General features: G+C 35.5%; 1 protein-coding gene across 1 annotated transcript in view; it reads right to left on the bottom strand.

Moving 5' to 3' along the window:
- Positions 1–17,470, bottom strand: part of LOC142336553 (uncharacterized) — a 141,932-nt gene extending 124,462 nt beyond the window's left edge. Inside the window, exons 1-4 of the mRNA XM_075385462.1 lie at positions 17,084–17,470; positions 12,764–13,048; positions 12,041–12,181; positions 516–665 (exon numbers count right to left, since the gene is read on the bottom strand). Of these exons, the coding sequence (XP_075241577.1) occupies positions 516–665; positions 12,041–12,181; positions 12,764–13,048; positions 17,084–17,183 (676 nt within the window). The 5' untranslated portion in view covers positions 17,184–17,470. The remainder of the gene's footprint in view (positions 1–515; positions 666–12,040; positions 12,182–12,763; positions 13,049–17,083) is intronic.
- Between the last annotated feature and the right edge of the window lie 4,427 nt (positions 17,471–21,897).

Here is a 21,897-nt window from a genome sequence, read left to right as displayed (position 1 = left end):
AAATCTAAAAAATCTAAAAAAAAAATTTTTACCCCAAAAAACTAGAGGCGAATGGCACACAACTAGCGTTGTAGAAGTCAGCTCAAAATTCTGATTTAAAATCTTGAACCGCGTCGCCGTTCTCGATGAAAGCCAGAAGTTCTCAGTGCCTTCAAGCAGAATCACGTAACGATTACTTAAACCTCGCAGTGCAATTTATATAATGCCTAAAATTGGCAGTGCCCGAAATGCAAAAGTTGCCCTATACATAACCTGAAGTAAATTTTAACCGACTTTTGTCATTTTAAAACACGCAAGTAGCGTGTTTTAAGCAAGGTTACGTGACTGAGCAGACATCTCAAACTCCTACGCGGATCTCGATAAACACCCAAACTTCTCAGTGACTTCAAGCGGAATGACGTAACATATACTTATATGATAATTCGTCATTTTGAAAATTTTAGGTAGCGTGATTTACGCAAGGTAGCCTAACTGCAAATGTCAAGCAGAGTCACGTAAGGTATATTTAAACGTACCAGTGTAAGCTGTGAATGTGGATGCTTGGCTGTAGAGAAAAGGTGCGAAGGTCGGGTCACTACAGTTGACATATGACTGCACCTGGACTGTGTAGGCTGTGTATGGTGACAGTTGGGAGAAAATACCATATGTCGCAGGAGAATCAATTGCTGTAAATACAATCAAAATAAATTACACCTATAAACGAAAGTAAATGTTAAAATAGCTTTTTTAAATGATAATGGCGGTGTAATGGTTTCCAACAAGGCGGTGTAATCGAAGTTTGTTAGCTCTCTAAGCAAAGTCAATGCGAAAAACGTGAAAGAATGAAGAAAAAATATACTGTAAATTAAATATTTAAAAAGCTGTTTCAGACTTTTTTTCACCATCTTAGCACTATTGCTTTAAATTTCTTTGTTTTAGTACACTCAAACACTTAAAACCAGTTTATCGGAGCCCTCCAAACAATTGAAACAAGTATTCGACGCTAAGTTTTAACGTCTTTTGTAAACACCGAGCAAGTACTGCACACAACAGTGTTATCAACACTAAAGAGCCTCTGCGATCCCAAACCTCGAATATTAAAATGGGTATGCGGTTGAAGGCAAGATAATGAAGAGGAATTATTTTCGAAGAATTGAAACTCGTAAGTAAATAACGAAGACTTTTATATTTTCATAAATTGGCTCCACATCAAACTTTTCCATGTTCGAAAAAAATTATGTATGAAGCTTTTAAAAAGACGAAATCCTAGACTTTTCTTTAATATCACAGACACTTGTACTTGTTTCTGTTTTCGACAAAACAAAATAAAAAGAATGCGATCAGACAGAAACGAAAGGAATTACATTTCTAAAGAACTAATAAAAATCTCGCGTATAGAAAACAGCGATAAACAACCCAAATTGAAAAACAAAATCTGAGTCATACGTCATTCTAAAAAAATCTTGATTTCAGAAAAATTTCTCGATTAACAAATAAGTAAAATTGAGATACTCAGCTGTGATACGGATGTATCATAGTTCGAAAGTGTACTAAATTATTAGGTGCCTTTATGTCATTTAAGTTTAAATATATTCCTCCAAGTCATTCACTTAGGTACATTTTACCTCCGACTAAAAAGTAAGTATTCAGATGTGTTCAAATTTCCCACTTTATTATTAATATCAATTTTCACTCTTTCAACAGTTAATCGCAAAATCACTTGCTTATCAATCTCTCCTGTTTTGAAGCAAGAATAGCCTATTGTGGAAATGAGTAAGTATTCAACATCGTCAGAATAGAAATACATTTGTAAAACTCTTGTCTAGTAAAAGTAAAGACCGTAATTGCATGCTACAAAAATTACAGTGGATTCGCACCACGAATCCAACCTCTCCAAAATAGACAAGCATTCATTGCTCAATTGCATATCTCTGCAGTCAGAGATATCACATGGCGCAGTCAGCACCTAACAAGTGAGCACTTCTGCGAATAGAACCCTTTTGCGAACGACCAACACTGGAACCTCCTTTGAAATAAAAACGTTGGGGAATAATTCTGAAGTCAGCATTCATCGCTAAAGAGGGCATTTCAATCGATATCCTAAGAAAGTCACCACAAGATAAAGTCAATTTTCCCCCTGAACCTATCTATGAAGAAGATGTGGACAATGGCACGGCGCAAAGTGAGAGAGATCGAAGTATTCTAAATGTACAATTTAATAATGAATTGCTCAACAATTGTCAGAAAATTGAGGCGGCATGAGTTTTGTGCGCCGATAGACCATGGAAGTTCTGTGATACCAAAACTGCCTCCCTTACATACATCACTCTTGGCACGTCGGATACTCGGTTCTCAAGAACCAACAATACAGATTGACCAAATTTCGACAAAGACCTTTGGGATAGTTCGGATAACGTTTTCACTAAGCAGAGAAACATAACATTCGACAAAAACAACTCAAAGAAGAGCCAGTCCAGAAGTTTTACGGATGTCTTCGAGAATTATCGCTGAACTGTGATCTTGGTAGCCACGAAGAATCCATAATCCGATATGTATTCATCGCCAATATGCAAGATCGAGAAAAATAGAGAGAACTACTGAAAGAAACGAGGTCGGCCAAGAAAGCATTGGAAGTGGCAATAAACCTTAAGATGGGATTTCAAAAGCAATATAAACCATACAAGAAGCATACACTTCAAAAGCATACAAGAAAATATTGGGAAGAGCTGCATATGCTGTTTCAAATCAGGCAATTAACACGTCAGTTAATAGTAATCAAAACTCCTGGAGTATACCTCGATCAACAAAAAATATTTTTGTGAAGCCAATAATCTGCCCAAATTGTGGTTACGGCTAGTCCACTAGTCACCGTCAGAACAGTCCTGCACTTGGAAAAAACTTTATAAACTGTGGAATAGCTAATCATTTTGCAAAGGTCTGCAGAAGGTCGAAGATTCCAGTGAATCCAAAACCACGTGTCAATAAATTCGATGACCTCTCTCCTCTTCTGAAGTTGCTGCTTTTGGTACTTCAGCCACGGTAGGAGAACGAGTAAACCAGTTTGAAACTATGATGCAAAGATATAGTAATTACGATGCCAACTATGACTCTGACTTTGACGACTTCGACGACAACTGTGTAGCTAATATTTCTGATAGTGACAACATCAGAGAAGTGGAGCCGGTTAACGTGGATATCCGCTCCGGAAACACTTAGACAAAAGCATTAGTAGATTCGGCGAGCATTTGCATCATCAAAAATAAAAGTCTAAGCAATGCAGTGGTTTTGAATAGTCAAGAACACTATTCGGTACAGTCTCCGGAAAACCTCGACCTCAAAACCTTCTCTAATGAATTATTCAAGACTTTTGGCGTAATCAATACGTACGTGAAATGCAATGATTGGGCGGCTGAATATGTCAACGTAACAGTTATTAGTAATGGTCACAGATCAATAATTGGGCGAGAATTGTTCCCACAGCTCGGACTTGCACTGACGCAAATTAAACAAGTAATAAATGTCGATCAAAATCAATTTTTAATCAAGTAACAAATAGCTCTTAACTTTCTTGTCTTAATCTCTGGAATCGGCAGAGGATTAAAACACACAAATAAATCTACATTTCACCACCATTTTACACCAACTCCTCAAAAAGGACGACGAGTCCCCGTAAATCGTCAACATTTAGTAAATGCTGAACTTCAAAAATTATTAGATGAAAAATACTTAATAAAATTGAAGAGTTGTTCAGATAAAAAAATACATATCTCCAATTATTATAATTGTAGAACGAGATAAAACCGTTAAGTTAGCTTTAGTCTCCAAAAGGAGATAGAACCGTTAAATTAGCCCTCGGCCCCAAAATCAATTCATAAAAATAAATACAAAATGACCAATGTTGATAATTTAATTGACACGATTCAACAAAATTTAAATCCAAATGCCTCATTTAAAAGAGCTTATTTTTCAACCTTGGATTTGAAATACGCATACAATCAATAAAAATCGACAAAAAATCAATAAAATCAATAAAAAGACCTGAAAACTTCCAGCCACTGCAATTTTAACATAGTTTTTGGCGAATCTAAAGGCACATATCGTTTCATTACTGGATTTTACGTGTTAACAGACGTGCCGGCAGCCTTTCAAAAAGTAATGGGTTGCACCTTAGTTAAACTAGGTAACATTCATTGCTTTTTAGTTGACATCATAGCTGTTAGTCGTTGTTCAAAAGAAGACCACTTAAAGTTAGTCTACAAATGTCTTAAAAAACTAATGAAGATAACTTTATAATAAACCTACCCAAGTGTGACTTTGCTAAAACGGAAACAGAGTGGGGTTACAAGTTTACTCAATCCGGAAACGCAACACTTGAGACTAAAACATTGGCTATTTTGAAACTAACAGCACCTAAAAAATTAAAGCAACTACGTTCATTTTTAGGATCTGTGCACTACTTAGGCAAACTCATACCAAATGTGTCTCAATTATGTCATCCACTTCGACCTCTATTTAAAAAAACACTAAATTCTTCTAGAATAATGAACTTGAAACTCACTTCCAATACATTAAAGAAAAAGTAGCAAACGCTACAGAAAATACACACTATAATCCACACTTGGAAAATGCGATGCCTCTAGAGCTGGATTGGGGGATGCATTAGAACAGCGTTCACCAAGAGGTTGGCATACCGTCGCTTTCACGTCTCAATTCCTTAAATCGGATGAGGAACGCTATAGCGTTACAGAAGTAGAATTATAAAGGGTACTGTGGTCTGTTGGATACTTTATATATTATTTATTTAGAAATCAGTAACTATTATCGCTGATCATCGAGCATTACTATCAATCACGAAAGAACATAAATCTAACAAATCATACAATAGTCGTCTAACTGGCTGGGTAGATTGCTTATTACCCTTTGGTTTTAATTTTGAACATATATCAGGCGCGACAATGGAGTGAGTAGATTACATTTCTCGCCAACCAAATCAAAAAGCAAAAAGTTACAAACGAATAAGATGAAGAATTTGCGGTTGCAACAATTACCCGCATTCGTGACACGGTTTTAGCAATTTATACAAATTCCACACCATAAATCTGTCAATCACAGCCTTTTAAAAGCGTAAATCACACACATTCCCCACGTGCCTCAGTTGCTCAACAAAAAAACCAATCCATATTGCTTTCTGCCTTAAATCACCTCAAAAATCAGTTGCTTCTCTCCAGTTCTGCAAATCCAGTACTTTTCCACTACAAAAACAACTCTCACATGAGTGATGCAACTGATACCGCCCCCAAATTCCACCAGCACCTACATTTGGCCACGTCACCTTTCAATCCAGTCCCAATTCGGGGGTAAACACCACCCGCTCCTCAAATGGAGGCCGTGCATCTCCAAACTTGGAACTTTTGAAAAAAAGAAGTTTTCGAAAACAAATTGTTGAAGCTCTTTACGAAAAGATTCCTTGCGGTGTTGACAAGCAAAGATGCAAAGCTCAAAAAGAGGTCAGGGATTGCATCCTCCAAGGAGACGAAAAGAGATGCAAGGACGTGAATCCTTACCTCCACTCGTACTGGACAGATCAACACGTTCGTTTGGAATGCATTTGCGTTGACGAAAGAGTGGCCATCCCGAACTCGATTCAAGACGCAGTACTTGAATCTCTGCAGCTAACGCATTCAGGATGTTGAGGCATGATCACCCTCTGGCAGTATGCATTTTGGCCTTATATGCATCGAGAAATTCTAAAAAAAGCTTTAAAATGTAAATAATGCACTGAGATTGGCAAGAATTTTAAACCCCTTATTCCAGCGTGGAAAAAGCAACCTTTAGTAAATTGTTCCGAACCTAATGAAGAAGTACAAATAGATTTTGGTGCATCGATTACAAGTGAAAAAGACCAAGATGTAAATTTTCTGGCATGTACTGATCGTTTCTCTAAGTATCCCACAGTAGAAGTCTCTGATTAGATGAATACACGGAATTCCTAGAAATAATAGGCTAGATCAAGCAGACTGTCATATAGGAAAAAAGTTAAAAACTTCTGCAAACAAAATAATAATAACATTATTACAGCGCCTGCTAATGTTCAGAGAGCAATTGGATTAGTGGAGCGTTTGATACAAACAATTAAAAGACGACTAAGCTGCACGAAATGAGCTAATAGAAATAATACACATACAATTAAAGAATCAATAAAGTCAATAGTGTATCAATTACGTATATGCAAACAAAAGTCTTCAAATGTAACACTTTGCTCAGCACACTTCGGAAGAAAACCAAATACACACTTAGTAACATAAGTACAACACCAAAATCATCTAATCTTTTGTTTCAAAGTATACTCAATTACTATTTAGACGCAGACACAGTCCCAGTTGAAGATTACCTCCATGATAAGGGATCGGTGACAGGGGAACGGAGCGACATACTTACTGCATAGGCAATGACAAAAACTCAGGTGGATGCGGGTCGAAGATACAACGGAGAGAAGAATAAAGCAGTATCCAGTTTTATTCTTCACCCAAAGCAATTTAACCCGATACCCTAATCGGAACAATCATTAGAGTGGAAGCTGGCCAGAAAAGTGTCGAAAAGATCAAAGCGGGATTTGTCAGACCTTTGGGACACCGTGGCACCTGGAAGTACAGTGGTACATAAATCCCCGACAACAACAGTGATCAAAGAACACGATGTCCCTGAGTTAAAGTTCCGTAATAGCAACATAGCTAAATTCGGCACTAAAGACGAACGAAATACCGACCTGTGGCAGTTTGTTCAGAAGCGTCCACTCCCCTACAACAAAAAACGGAAGAGGAGATTGCGCTACACTCGAAAGAGTTGAAGAAAAAGTACAGAGGTGATATTAAGATCCGACATCGACAGGCAGACAAGACGTCGGGAGTTTCGTCGGCGAATAGCAACATCTCGAAAACTATGTCTTCCCGAAAGCCAAAAACGCCCCAAGCCTCCACAAGTTGCATCCAAAAATTGTCTGCCACACACAAAACGTCGGCCGCATCGTCAACATCAACTCCAACAATTTCAGAGCGAAAAAAAATCGCAGAGAACCACACTACTATGGAACTGAGAGCTCAGCATGCTCTGTCAGTGACCAAGAATCAATTCCCGCTCTCAAACGTCCAAAACCTGCTACTCCTCTCATTGAGACAGTTATACAGGAAGTAGCATCGCAACCACCACTAGTCGAAAATTCGTTTCAACTGCCCCATGCAAGCCCACCGGATCCTCGTATACGACCCATCGGGACTACACCTGCAGAGAACAACTATGCAGACTAGGAGCGAGAAGTCAGCGTGAATGTATTTGTAGCGGAGAATCAAATTTAAAAACAATTTTAAACAATCCTTTTCAAATTATGCATTTCTTTTTAAAATCTGCAATTTTAAATTATTTGTTGACAGATTAATTGTTCATTTATCGGAAATACTTTGTGGTCATGTTAGCCTTATTAATGGCAAAAATTTTATGTTCATCTAATTCAATTGTTCTTAGTTCTAAACAGGTTGCATTCGTGTTGCATATGCTCTTTATATTTAGCAGTTTGGTTAACCATGTTGTTATTGAAAACACTATAGTTATTGTAAACATTATATTAATATTTATACTAACCAGTAAATCTGTTATTTATATTTAAAAATTTGTTAAATTGCAGTTTTCAAATTTTTTGTCAAAACCGCGGATAAGTAATACGGTTATATCATAGTTTGAAAATGTACTAAATTAATAGTTGCCGTTATGTCATTTAAGTTTAAATATAATCCTCCAAGTTACTCACTTTGGTAAGTTTAACCTCCGACTAAAAAGTCAAGTGTTCAGATGTGTTCACGCTTCCCATTTTGTTGTTATTATCAATTTCCTTTTTTCCGAAGCAAGAATAGCCTATTATGGAATTCAGTCAGCAATCCACATCGTCAGAATAGAGTTACATTTGTAACAATATTGTCCAGTAAAAGTAAAGACTATAATTGCATGCTACACAATTTACAGTGGATTTGCACCACGAATCCAACCTCTCCAGAATAGACAAGCATTCATTGCTCAGTTGCATATCTCTGCAGTCAGAGATATCACATAGCGCAGTCAGCACCTACCAAACAAGCACTTCTGGGAATAGAACCCTTTTGAGAACCACCAACACGGGAACCTACTCTGAGAACGTTGGAGAATAATTTTGAAGTCGGCAATCATCGCTAAACAGGTCATTTCAATCGATATCCTAAGAGAGTCACCACAAAAAAGTCACTGATCTATCTATGAAGAAGATGTGGACAATAGCACTGCGCAAAGTGAGATAGATCGCAGAATTCGAAGCGAACAATTTAAAAATTAATGGCTCAACAAATGCCAGAAAATTGAGGCAGCATGAATTTTGTGCGCCGATAGACCATGGAAGTTCTGTGATACCAAAACTGTCTCACTTACATACCTCACTCTTGGCACGGAAGGCCGTCGGATACTCGGTTCTCAAGAACCAACAAAACAGATTGACCAAATTTCGACAAAGACCTTTGGGATAGTTCGGATAACGTTTTGACTAAGAAGAGGAAACATAACATCCGAAAAAAACATTTCAACGAAGATCCAGTCGAGAAGTTTTAGGGATTTTGTCGAGAACTATTGCTGAACTGTGATTTTGGTAGCCACGAGAAATACATAATCGGATATGTATTCATCGCCAATATGCAAGATCGAGAAAAAAAGGTAGAACTACTGAAAGAAACGAGGTCGCCCAAGAAAACATTGGAAGTGGCAATAAACATTGAGATGGAGCAAATGGTTAAAAATATCGGGAAAAGCAGCACATGCTGTTTCAAATCAGGCAACTAACACGTCAATTAATAGTAATCAATACTCCTGGAGTAGACCTAGATCAACATCAAATAATTTTGTGAAGCAAACAATCTGCACAAATTGTAGTTACGGCTGATCCACCGATCACCTTCATTATTTGTCCTGCACGTGGAAAAAACTGTAAAAACTGTGGAATAGCTTATTATTTTGCAAAGGTTGGCAGAAAGTCGAAGATTCTAGTGAATCCAAAACCACGTGTCAATAATGTCGATGACACCTCTTCTGAAGTTGCTACCCTTGGTACTTCAGCCACGATAGGAGAACGAGTAAATCAGTTTCAAACTATGATGCAAAGATATAGTATTTACGATGCCAACTATGACTCTGACTATGACCACTTCGATTTCGACTAACCAGAAAATATGTTATTTATATTTAAAAGTTTGTTAACTTGCAGTTTTCAAGACTTTTGTCAAAGTCACGGATATGTGATACGGTTATGTCATAGTTCGAAAATGTACTAAATTAAAACTGCCTTTATGTCATTTAAGTTTAAATATAGTCCTCTAAGTCATTCACTTAGTAAGTTTAACCTCCGACTAAAAAGTCAAGTATTCAGATGTGTTCACACTTCCCACTTTATTATTAATATCAATTTCCTTTCTTTCATCAGTTATTCTCAAATTCAATTGTTTGTCAATCTCTCCTGTTTTGAAGCTAGAATAGCCTATTGTGGAATTGAGTCAGCATTCCACGTCGTCAGAATAGAAATACATTTGTTACACTATTGTTTAGTAAAAGTAAAGACCGTAATTGCAAGCTACGCGTTTTACAGTGGATTCGCAAGAAGAATCCAACCTCTCCAAAATAGACAAGCATTCGTTGCTCAATTGCATATCTCTACAGTCAGAGGTATCACATCAGCATAAGAATAATGCGCACCAAAATGAGCACATGATTTAACGTGCTAGGAGAAACTAAGGTCATGAGTTGAGTTGTCGAGTCTTGGCAAACAACGAACAATTTAAAGTTCTGTTAACCAGATTCTACTACTATATCTGTCTGAAAACGCAGCTGAAATGATTTCTCGTAGAACGCTAACTGTTTTGAGGTCTAACTCCGTCCAAAATTAGAGGGGGCTAGCATTTCCTTGACATTTCTTGACACCGAGGAAAAGTTTAATCCCAATAATCTCACGCTTTCAAATTCTGACTGCAAGTTAACAGAAATTCAGTGGAAACAAGAATTTCCCAAAAAAATTCAAATTGTTTTTAAAAATAAAGTGAAGAAATTTTTCTAAAATTTTTTTCAAATCTTCTCTTATGTTCCAATAAGAGAGATTGGTTCCCTAGATACCCTAGATATGTAACGTTAGGACGAAAATGCCCTGAAATATAGTTTGATTAGGTAATTCTTCGATTTACAGAAAAACCCGAAAAATTCAGAAAATCAGAAAATTCAAACCAACAACCAGTAGAATTCATAAATCTAACGATGTAAGCTCGAGTACTTTATTGTTAAATGTTACAGTTTTCGTTCGTCGCTCATTGAGCTTGTTTTTTTTCTTGCGGTTGCATTTCATTTAATAAAATTGAGATCTTTGTGAAAATCTAATTTCCGCCATATCTTTTAAAGCTTTGGAGAAGAATCAGTATTAAATCGTTGAGGTTCTACGGAATGCAAAAATATTATTTGGGATCTACAAGCCTGGTCTTTAATCTTAACAAAGTTACATGCTCCAAATCCACTGAAAGAAAAATTCTCAATTTTATGGAATTGGTGGCCAGTTGAGGCTGGATTCCACAAAAGCATGTAATCAACACATGGAAGATACTAATTAATTTGCTTTTGATTTTGCAGGGGCGCTGACTCAACACATGAGCGAGGTAGAGTTCTCAAGCAAGTATAGAAGTATTCAAAATCTATGATTTTTTCGCAACTTAATTCTTGGTTATGAATATTTTTAGATTACCAAAAAAGAGCATTTAATTAAAAATCGTTTTTGAAATTTTTAAATTTTCCTGTTTTAACTTTTGCGAAGAGTACGTCTTAATAGTTCCTTTTCAGTGGTACAAGGTATAAACCGGTGTTTTTAGTAGAATTTGAGGAAGATTTTTTCATCTATAACTTTTTTTCATATGCATAGTATGTACAACATGTAAACTGCTATTGAAGGAGCATCACGATACATAATAAAAAATACATTCTGTTCTATGCCCAAAATTCGAATGCCTCAATTTTCAGCTGTCTGGAAACACTGTTCTCAAGTATTTTAACTTCACTTACATTACCAAAATAAATCTTGTTCCTATAAACTTTTTAATAAACTAGGTTGAATTGTATAAGTAAATCTGCCTGATGCCAGAATGCGGACATTTCCGTAAAGAGGTAAAAAAACATTAAACCAATTTTCGGTCAATGTTTTTGCCTGGCGTTTTCCTACAAAGAACTTACTTAATGCAACCTGTGACCCACAGTTTATATGAAGAATAGATGGGACTACCCTCTAAGTGAATTTTAGTTTTGTTATAATGTGCGAACAGATTAATGCTTCTTTTTGCAATGGTAATGATTTGCTTAGTTTGATAAGAAAGGGACTGTGAATATAGAACATAGAACTGTGAATATATAATAGAACTGTGAATCGATACTTGATGCGCCTTGATAAGACATGCATGATCTTGACATCACTTGCAAAACTTGAAACATCTTCCCAAGAACTTGAAATACCAACATTGCATGTAAATATTATCAGGATGAGCCATGAACATTTCTTAAAACTTCATGACAAAATCTTGAGAAATCTTGATACTTTTTGTCATGTCTAATTGCTGTTCGATTTATCACATCCCAAGAAAAGAACAAAAAATCTCAAGTGAATTCAAAACACAAATTTAGGGCAAAATTTTCAGCCTTAAAACAATTTTTTTTTTCAAATTAAATATTTAACCCAGAAATAGAAGGCAGGGGGCTTGCCATGTCAGGGTTAATTTTTTTCGAAAATATTGCCAAGAATTTGTTTCTCGACAGCCATGAAAAGCACTTGCAAATTCGTACATATTTCGATATTATTCTCGATAGTATCTTGTCATGTAACATGGCAAGATCTTGGCAAGATTATCCATTACTAAGTAAATTTCTTATCAAGGCTATCAAGTTTCGTTTCACTGGGAGGGGTTCAAACAGCGAACACCTCCGAAAATAACCAAAATGATAAATTTTTACTGATTTGTTGACAACTTACTGATAGAGCCCAGTGTTGAGCCAGAAATAGTGACGATGAAGTTAGATGACCCAGATGGGTAGAATGCGTCTGGCACAATTGAGATTCCAATTGAAGTTGTATCTATGGCGTAGTATGTGGCATGTGTCGGCTTCGCAGGCACTGAAATGGAATAAAAACCCGGAGATGTATCAACGTCTATTTCATTACTGAGCCAGTATAAATCTCAGAATGTTAATATATGTATTTTAAAATGTGTCATACTGTGATCATGAAAAATTATAGACAACGTTAGAATAAAAACTTTCAATATGATTTTTCTTTGATTTATACCCTGTAACTTGTAGGTTATTCTGCAAGAGGTCACTGGATAACGTCATGTTAGTGTCTCAGCTATACATCAAGTAAATTTATTGATTAAAACCAAGTTTGCCCGAGTTGTAGGTGTGCGTTTGCTATCAATTATCACACAATTAAATCCGCAAGAGTGAATTGGAATTCTGATTACATCGGTGAGGCCGAGGTGCCTATAAGAAGTCTCACGAAGTTCTCTCCAACCATAACAGAGGAAGCTTTTGACGCTTGTGGCTGATTATTGTGTGGATAATTTTGATGATTTACCAGCCCCTCAACCAGTGTAAAATAGGAAATCAGTGGAAAATAGGAAAATTAGGAAAATAGGGGTGAAAAAGCGGGACACCGAAATTTGTAACTCTGTTCGAATTTATCAGCTGAGTTACCAACCAGTGCAGAAAGCTCCCGCAGCCTCAGCACTTGAAGAATCGAAATGGATCGTGTAATTGTAGATAGTGCCCGGCTCCAGTCCATCCTCCTTTCCAAATATGGTGCCTCCATTGTCAGTGAGAGTATAGGGACTCTGTCCAGGGTCGTACTCGAACTCCTTGATGAGGATTGTCCCGTCCCTCCACAGTCTGTAGTTCGTAATTGTACTTCCTTGGGGCACAACTGGGCAGCTGTGGGTGAAAGTGAGCTGGATTGATGATGTCGTGGCGCCAGATTGTGAAAGACCTTCAAAAATATGTCTCAAAGAGTGGGCAATTTAAAAGAAAATGCTCAAAATGAGTGTTATTATAATTTTTATGAGGTGTGCGTTAGCATATTATGCCCAAACTAACTTAATAGCAATGCTTGCTGAACCTGTGCCAAATAGTTTATTGGAGGTTAATTTGGATACATATAAAGATCATTTCTCAATTTGAAAAGTGTTTAAATCACAAAATAATGACAACTATAGGCAGCAGTTTTCAAAAAAAAAGTTGGACCAAAAGACCGCATTATCATAATCATGTTCACTCAAAAACCAACCCACCATCTAAGCTCCGAATCTTACCCTTAGATTAGAGCAACACGCGAAAGTTAAGGTATCAGATTTTTTTTTAAAAAATCGTATATGAAGCAGCAATAGATCTCTGGTTTAAGTATAGCCTGAAGTAATTTGTGACCAATTTTCAAGAGTGAAACAAACAAAGGAAAATGAAGCAGTTATATCAGTTAGAACCTGGCAAAAGAAATCAATTTTTTCGAGTAAAACAAATAAATGGTCCTAAAAATTTTTTCAGATATTCAGCGAAGCAAAATAAAAACTTTTCGGCAGAAAAATAAATTATGCGACATATAATTGTACAACTTGAGCACAGTATAATTTTGTTTGCACAATTGAACACAATTTTGTGAATGCATAACCCCTCTGAAACTCAAAATTTACCACAAAGTTGATGATTATCTACGTTCTATAAGCAAACCACTGTTTCGATCTTCATATCTTCCCAAAAAAATTGCTATGGTTGACAAAATTTCTATTGTAACATCTTATATCCTTCCATATTAAATAAATCAACAGTCTAAAATTGTTTGAACAGACATCACTAATTGATATCATCATTTTAACTTAAGTGAAGCTGAATCAAAAATTTTACTAATAAATTTAAAAACCAACGTAAGTAAAGTTATTAGTAAAACTTGATTGAGTGTGATGTTAGAAACAACCGACCAAAAGCACCTCGATAAAGCAAAATGCGAGACATTTTAACTTCGACTGCTGTGTGATTAATATAATTTCCCATTCAAAACTCTCGGTGAAATGTATTGATTGGCGAGAGTGACTAAATTAAAAACTGAGACGACGAACTTGAGTTGAAACAAGTGCGAAGAAACCTAATTCATTGGTAATTAAGGTCTATTTAAAGACTGGTGGAAGTTTTTTTCCTATTGTGTTGTATAAATAAGTTCATTCTTACTGTTCTCACTAGTCGTGTTGGAACATAAAAGAGTTTAACAAATAATATTTAATAAAATACTTGTTTAAATACAAGTACAAAATCTTCCCGAGATGGCTCAAAATCTCTTATTCTGACACATGCAAGACGATTAGCATTTAGAGTTAAACATAATTTTGCACTTTGAGCAAAAAAGGACACCATAATCGTGTTTTTCAGACTTTTTTTTTAAAAAAAGTGCGTTTCAAAATCATGTATTTTATTTCAAAAATTTATTGCTTTGATCTTTTACGTGCATCAAAATTTTATATTGTATTCTTCGTTGTGGGGGAGCATTTTGATTTGTAATATATGATGACACTATATAAACAGAATCCTTTATTAAGCGAAACAGTTTACAGCTATCACAATTGCAATAGAATAAAAGACACTGATTTTCTTGGTCGTCCAATATTTTGAAAAAAACAGTCAAAATAGATCTGAAGTGATGATCTCTCAAAACGAGTGCTCCTGTGTTACTTCCACGATAATGCCGCAGTTACCAAGACCGCTATTTTGTATTTTCGCAGTCAACAACGCCTAAAAGTTCTGTCTTCTGATCGCCATTTGAAAATAACAGAATGATGTTTTCGATAGCTACGAGGATGGGGGAAGCTTTTTTTTACCAAGACTGCATAATGACTGTTGACAAATTTCAGCCAACATTTAATATAATATTATGTGTTTTGCAATTCTAACTTCGAAGCGATACGTTGCAAATTGTACTTTTCAAACCACATAGACGGCAATTTGGCCTGAAGTTCTTTTTAATTGCCCTGGTTGGGACAATAAATGGATGATTAGTTCACAGCACTATTGCAAAATCTGGCTATTCTGGCACGGTGAAGCATCTGCTGGCAACAATTCTTGCCTGATTCCCACAAGGATAGCCAGTTGTTGTTGCCATATAATTACAATCTTGATATTTTGCACACAATTTCAACTGCAAAAAACCACAAGCAGGCTGTTTGTCTTTCGTCAAAAGAGTGAAGAAATTCTTTGTTCTGCGATATAAGATTGCGGACAAAATTTGAAAATCACCAGTAAGAATAAAAAAGAACATACAGAAATTAGTAACTCGTGGCATGAAGAAAAATTAGGGCCGTTTACAACTCAGCTGAACCGTAGCCGTTTTCGTGCATTTAGATTAGTTCGTCAATTATTCTGAAGAAACGAAGAGCATCCTTGAGTAAATTTGATAGCCTCAAATTAGACATTAGAGAAAAGTGATTCAACTTATAAAGATAATACAAAAAAAATTACTTGAATTATTACCATTTGAAATTTTATTTTTAACAAAGAAAAAATTTTTAGCAAATTAACATTTTTTAGCATTTTTGTTTAACAGATAACTACCGAACTCCAAAAAGCTAATAGAAGATTTCAACCCCTCATCAGATAGGGTGTGTGTTGGAGCTGAGCTTACCAAATAACGAAACGAATTCAAAGGAAAATTATGTAGTTGAAAATTTAATGCTACCCTCTATCAAAAACCTATCGATTTGTCCACATTTGTCAAAAAAAATTTTGAACATAAAACCAGTACGAGAATATCAAGTATGATGTGAAACTAAAACTCAAATTTCCTCACTACCACCAAATCATTACTGTCACTTATGTACAAATTATGAACTTAATTACCAGTTCAAAGAATCAAGCTCAAATGAAGCGTGAGGTACCGAAATTGGTATGCCAATTCCAGTTAATATTGTGATAATTATACCAATTTAGAGAACGTGCGGCAGTCTATGAAGAATCGTGAACTCCAACTCAGACAAAATAGTATTCTCAAATCATCAAAAATGTAATTTTGATATGAAAAACACGTGAATATCCGTAGATCTGCAGCTTTAAAAACTAGCAAAAATCAGTCAAAACGCGTTATTTCAGTCTTGTCAAATAAACATCAAGTAAAAACCGAGTTAAATTTGATACTACCCAACTTTGTTTGTGATGAACAAATTTCATAAATAAGAAAACTTTTGTAAAATGCACAGAGTCAGTTTCTCCTCCTGTCTGTTACCAGACCTAACGTGGTTTCACCGACGTGTAACTGAGTAATTGAATGGATAAACAAAAGCAGCAGTTTTTGTTATATTTGTTAACTGTTCATCGCGAGAAAGTTTTCCAAAACATTATCAAATCTGATAAACAAATTAATTTCCCTAACAGGTTGCTAGGACAGTTGTCTTTCTCGGGGGTTTGCAATTTCGAAAAGCTGAACGATCACTTATTGATACTAATTGAGTATCAAATAAGGCAATGGTAATGGTAAACCACAATATAGCGTAATCTGCAATATAATCTACAATATCTATAATACAGTTCACAAAACGCGGTGTAACGCGTACCCTGTCATTGATAAGAGTACACAATGCGATTGTTGGAGAAATTGTTATGAAAATTTTTTCAGGCTAACCATTAAAAGCTAGGGGTGTGTTAAAATTTTGCTGATGTTAATTGTATCATCGAGGCAGAACACTTGAACGAAAATGACGATTTTTTTCGCTAATTGTTCGTTTATTTTGTGGAATTGAAGAGACAGCGAAGCTCAAAATTAAGTGTGGGTCCAGCAAAAGTGATCTTAACGTTATATAACTTTCTGAGTTCAAAATTCCTCCTCCTATTTGGCTACATAAACTCACATTTATTGTCGCTAAAATTGTTTTAAAAACTCGTTTTGCTGCGAAAACTATTGTTTTTACAGCGCTCGCGTATTTAGGTTACCCATGAGGTCAATTAAAAGAAAAAATGAGTTTTTGCTGAAAATGAAAAATGAATAACTTACCGACAACTTCTGGAGAACAAGTGGCGCCACATTTAGAAATCAAGCTCGCCAATAATATTAACACCCAAACCCAAAAAAGCCCTGAAGAGATGGATCGCATGGCTCTTTTAGCTGCTCGTTTAAATTATAACTCAACTTCAAATAGAAAGCTCTGTCATTTACAAAAAATTACATTCTTCAAATATCGTTTTTGACCACACAACTATAAGCTGACGAGAGTTGTATCAAAAATTAGAAAATTATAAATATCGTTCGAGTTAGTTGTCTTATCGCAATCACATTATAAATGAAAAATAAAGCCAACAGTTTTTTTTCTGCCAAAAGCGCGTAAGTACGTAAATTTTTAAAATCCAGCAGCCAAGAGTACATTTGTAACACAGCAAGTGAACAACTCTTGGAGAATTTAACAGAATGTGTTCAAAAGATGAGCATTTTAAGCAGCTAAAATAATGACGTTGAAAAATCATAATAGTTAGCGATCATAAACCGTGCAGTATAATGTAAAACAGACAAACTACAAATTTGAATACATTGATCAAGTAGAATTGACGTCAAGCTTGTCACGCAGTCGAAAAATTTTTACATGAACTTCGAGACTTCATTTTGCATGGTTAAGAGTATACACAAACAAGGCGTTTTTAAAACTATTTGAGGCCACAATATAGAATTCGAGAAAAATTTCGTTGGCAAAAACCTTGTACAGAGTGTGCAATACTTTGCTTTTTCGACCAATTTTTTTCAGTTCTCTGCTCACCTAAGAGGTAAATAAATCAAAATAAAATGAAAACTGAACAAACTGTTTTCAGTCTTTCAATTAGCTGATCTTGCAAACGAAATAAATTTTCTAATCATTAAGATTCTCGGAGGCCACATTTTTCTTTTCACATTTCTGCTTTTTGATACAGCCTTGATTAAATCAATTAATCTCTTAGTAGCGTGATTATTAACAACGGAAAAAGTTTTAAAAATATTGCAGTCCTTAAAGTATTCACATTTCTGATACTTACTTGAATGTAATTTCTTCTTGGCTTATAACAAGAAACAGTTGCGTTATATACCCACTTGAAATTTTAATTTTAAAGAGGAACTTTTAATTGCGACAAAAAAATTGTCAAAACAGATCACCTGATCTTTTAATGTTCCTGATTGCAACCTGTTACTAAGTAAATAGACTTAAAGCGAGAGAATGTTAACCATCAGATTCAAGCATTTAAAATGCGTACAGAAACCGCTCCATATTACATACAAAGCTAGGAAAAAGTGCAAATAACATAATTTCAAGTAAATCTAATCATAAGGCTCAATAATTTTCGGGTTTTTGGTTTTATCGGCGCGCAATGGTGACCAGCTTTGATCTCATGTATCAATAATAGACTGATACCCAAATGAAAAAAAGGCTTTGCCGTCTGAAAACACTTGTTTCTATGATCGTACCAATACTAATACGTTGTCTTATGTGTTGTTTTATACATAGAACGAACTGAAGTTATCGAACGAAAGAGTGTTTTACACCTTTATTATGGTACCGCGATGAGTTGGACTCAAGGCGTAGTACAACGGTGCATTTATTCTAATCTTATATGATAGCTGGAATTAAATAATTAACGACATTGATTAGTAATGACAGCTTGGCTGGGGATTGAGCGAAAAAGAAAGGAATCATGCACTAAAAGAAAGAAGTGGTTGCTCGGGCCACACAACTGGGGTTAATGTCTTTAGAGGAGGTGACGGAGATGAGCGTTGGGAACATAACAAACAGACAGGCATCTGACATCCTATGCAACCTACTGGTGGAGGCTCTCAGTTCAGCAGGACACGTGGCACAATTCAATTGGGCCCGAATTTTCAGACAAAACGCCGATTAAGTGCAAAGGCCGACGAGGCAGGACTTCTCTACCACTTTTGTTAATTTACGCAATACAAACGACCAACGCTCAACTAACTCATTAGTCAGTCCACTATAGAACCTCTGTGTTTTGAAACAACCTTATCTACAAAACTGTAAGACCAATCTGGTTTAAAACTTTTCTTTCCGATCTTTCTTTTTGTCCTATTAGTTTTTAAATTTTGTAGTAAAATTAACACCTTTAGACGGCAAACTCCAACCCCTAATAGAATCATGTGGTAACTTTTTAGAGATAGTGCCTTAACAAGACCTTTAACGGTATCTGCTGATAGTACAGATACTCGGTCACCATTAACCCACCACAAACATAATTTTTGAGACAAAAAACATCGATTTTTGAAATTTTGAAAAAACTCATCAAGTTGGTTCGTATATCAAAACAATTACTTCTGATATAGAGAAAATTGAGAGAACATGCTAAATTGTTCCATTTTGAAATCATTCCTTTTTGTCAATTTTGATGTAATCCAAAAATTTTACCAGAAAATTCATACCAAATATTGATAAACCGTATGTTCCAGCTTAAAACCGTCCAATTTACAGGATTACTGTTGCGTTATCAAGAACGTCAAGCTTGTCACGCAGTCGAAAAATTTTTACATGAACTTCGAGACTTCATTTTGCATGGTTAAGAGTATACACAAACAAGGCGTTTTTAAAACTATTTGAGGCCACAATATAGAATTCGAGAACAATTTCGTTGGCAAAAACCTTGTACAGAGTGTGCAATGCTTTGCTTTTTCGACCAATTTTTTTCAGTTCTCTGCTCACCTAAGAGGTAAATATATCAAAATAAAATGAAAACAGAACAAACTGTTTTCAGTCTTTCAATTAGCTGATCTTGCAAACGAAATAAATTTTTTAATCATTAAGATTCTCGGAGGCCACATTTTTCTTTTCACATTTCTGCTTTTTGATACAGCCTTGATTAAATCAATTAATCTCTTAGTAGCGTGATTATTATCAACGGAAAAAGTTTTAAAAATATTCCAGTCCTTAAAGTATTCACATTTCTGATACTTACTTGAATGTAATTTCTTCTTGGCTTATAACAAGAAACAGTTGCGTTATATACCCACTTGAAATTTTAATTTTAAAGAGGAACTTTTAATTGCGACAAAGAAATTGTCAAAACAGATCACCTGATCTTTTAATGTTCCTGATTGCAACCTGTTACTAAGTAAATAGACTTAAAGCGAGAGAATGTTAACCATCAGATTCAAGCATTTAAAATGCGTACAGAGACCGCTCCATATTACATACAAAGCTAGGAAAAAGTGCAAATAACATAATTTCAAGTAAATATAATCATAAGGCTCAATAATTTTCGTGTTTTTGGTTTTATCGGCGCGCAATGGTGACCAGCTTTGATCTCATGTATCAATAATAGACTGATACCCAAATGAAAAAAAGGCTTTGCCGTCTGAAAACACTTGTTGCTATGATCGTACCAATACTAATACGTTGTCTTATGTGTTGTTTTATACATAGAACGAACTGAAGTTATCGAACGAAAGAGTGTTTTACACCTTTATTATGGTACCGCGATGAGTTGGACTCAAGGCGTAGTACAACTGTGCATTTATTCTAATCTTATATGATAGCTGGAATTAAATAATTAACGACATTGATTAGTAATGACAGCTTGGCTGGGGATTGCGCGAAAAAGAAAGGAATCATGCACTAACAGAAAGAAGTGGTTGCTCGGGCCACACAACTGGGGTTAATGTCTTTAGAGGAGGTGACGGAGATGAGCGTTGGGAACATAACAAACAGACAGGCATCTGACATCCTATGCAACCTACTGGTGGAGGCTCTCAGTTCAGCAGGACACGTGGCACAATTCAATTGAGCCCGAATTTTCAGACAAAACGCCAATTAAGTGCAAAGGCCGACGAGGCAGGACTTCTCTACCACTTTTGTTAATTTACGCAATACAAACGACCAACGCTCAACTAACTCATTAGTCAGTCCACTATAGAACCTCTGTGTTTTGAAACAACGTTATCTACAAAACTGTAAGACCAATCTGGTTTAAAATTTTTCTTTCCGATCTTTCTTTTTGTCCTATTAATTTTTAAATTTTGTAGTAAAATTAACACCTTTAGACGGCAAACTCCAACTCCTAATAGAATCATGTGGTAACTTTTTAGAGATAGTGCCTTAACAAGACCTTTAACGGTATCTGCTGATAATACAGATACTCGGTCACCATTAACCCACCACAAATATAATTTTTGAGACAAAAAAACATCGATTTTTGAAAATTTTTGGTCAAATTGGTGAAAATTCAAAAAACTGATCAAGTTGGTTCGTATATCAAAACAATTACTTCTGATATAGAGAAAATTGAGAGAAAATGCTAAATTGTTCCATTTTGAAATCATTCCTTTTTGTCAATTTTGATGTAATCCAAAAATTTTACCAGAAAATTCATACCAAATATTGATAAACCGTATGTTCCGTCTTAAAACCGTCCAATTTACAGGATTACTGTTGCGTTATCAAGAATTTGCAAAAAAAATTGACCAAAGTTTGAAAAATAAATGGACAAAAGCTCGAAATTTTTAGAAATTTTTCAAATTTGTGATATTTCAACTAGAAGGTTCGTCAATTGAGTGAAAAAATTCACAACCTCCGGCCTACAAAAGTTATCGAATTCCCATAATTTTTTTCGTCGCTCGTTTATGTACCGTTTCGTACGCGTCCTTTTGGTTCTTTTCACTCTTCAACTTTCCGTGTTACGTCATTTTCTCCATAACGTCGCTCTCCCAAAACTTCGCTTTTCGTTTTCTCCGTCTACTGTTCCGGATTTTGATGTAGTATGTTGTCTATGTGATGAAGTTGTCTGTTTTGTTGAAATATCTTGTTTATGCTAGTATGATGGTCTGTTGTTTAGGGCTTGTAG

This window comes from Convolutriloba macropyga, chromosome 3, assembly GCF_964194025.1.
Source record: "Convolutriloba macropyga chromosome 3, txConMacr16.3, whole genome shotgun sequence".
NCBI lineage: Eukaryota > Metazoa > Xenacoelomorpha > Acoela > Convolutidae > Convolutriloba > Convolutriloba macropyga.
This window is presented reverse-complemented; position numbering and strand designations above follow the sequence as displayed.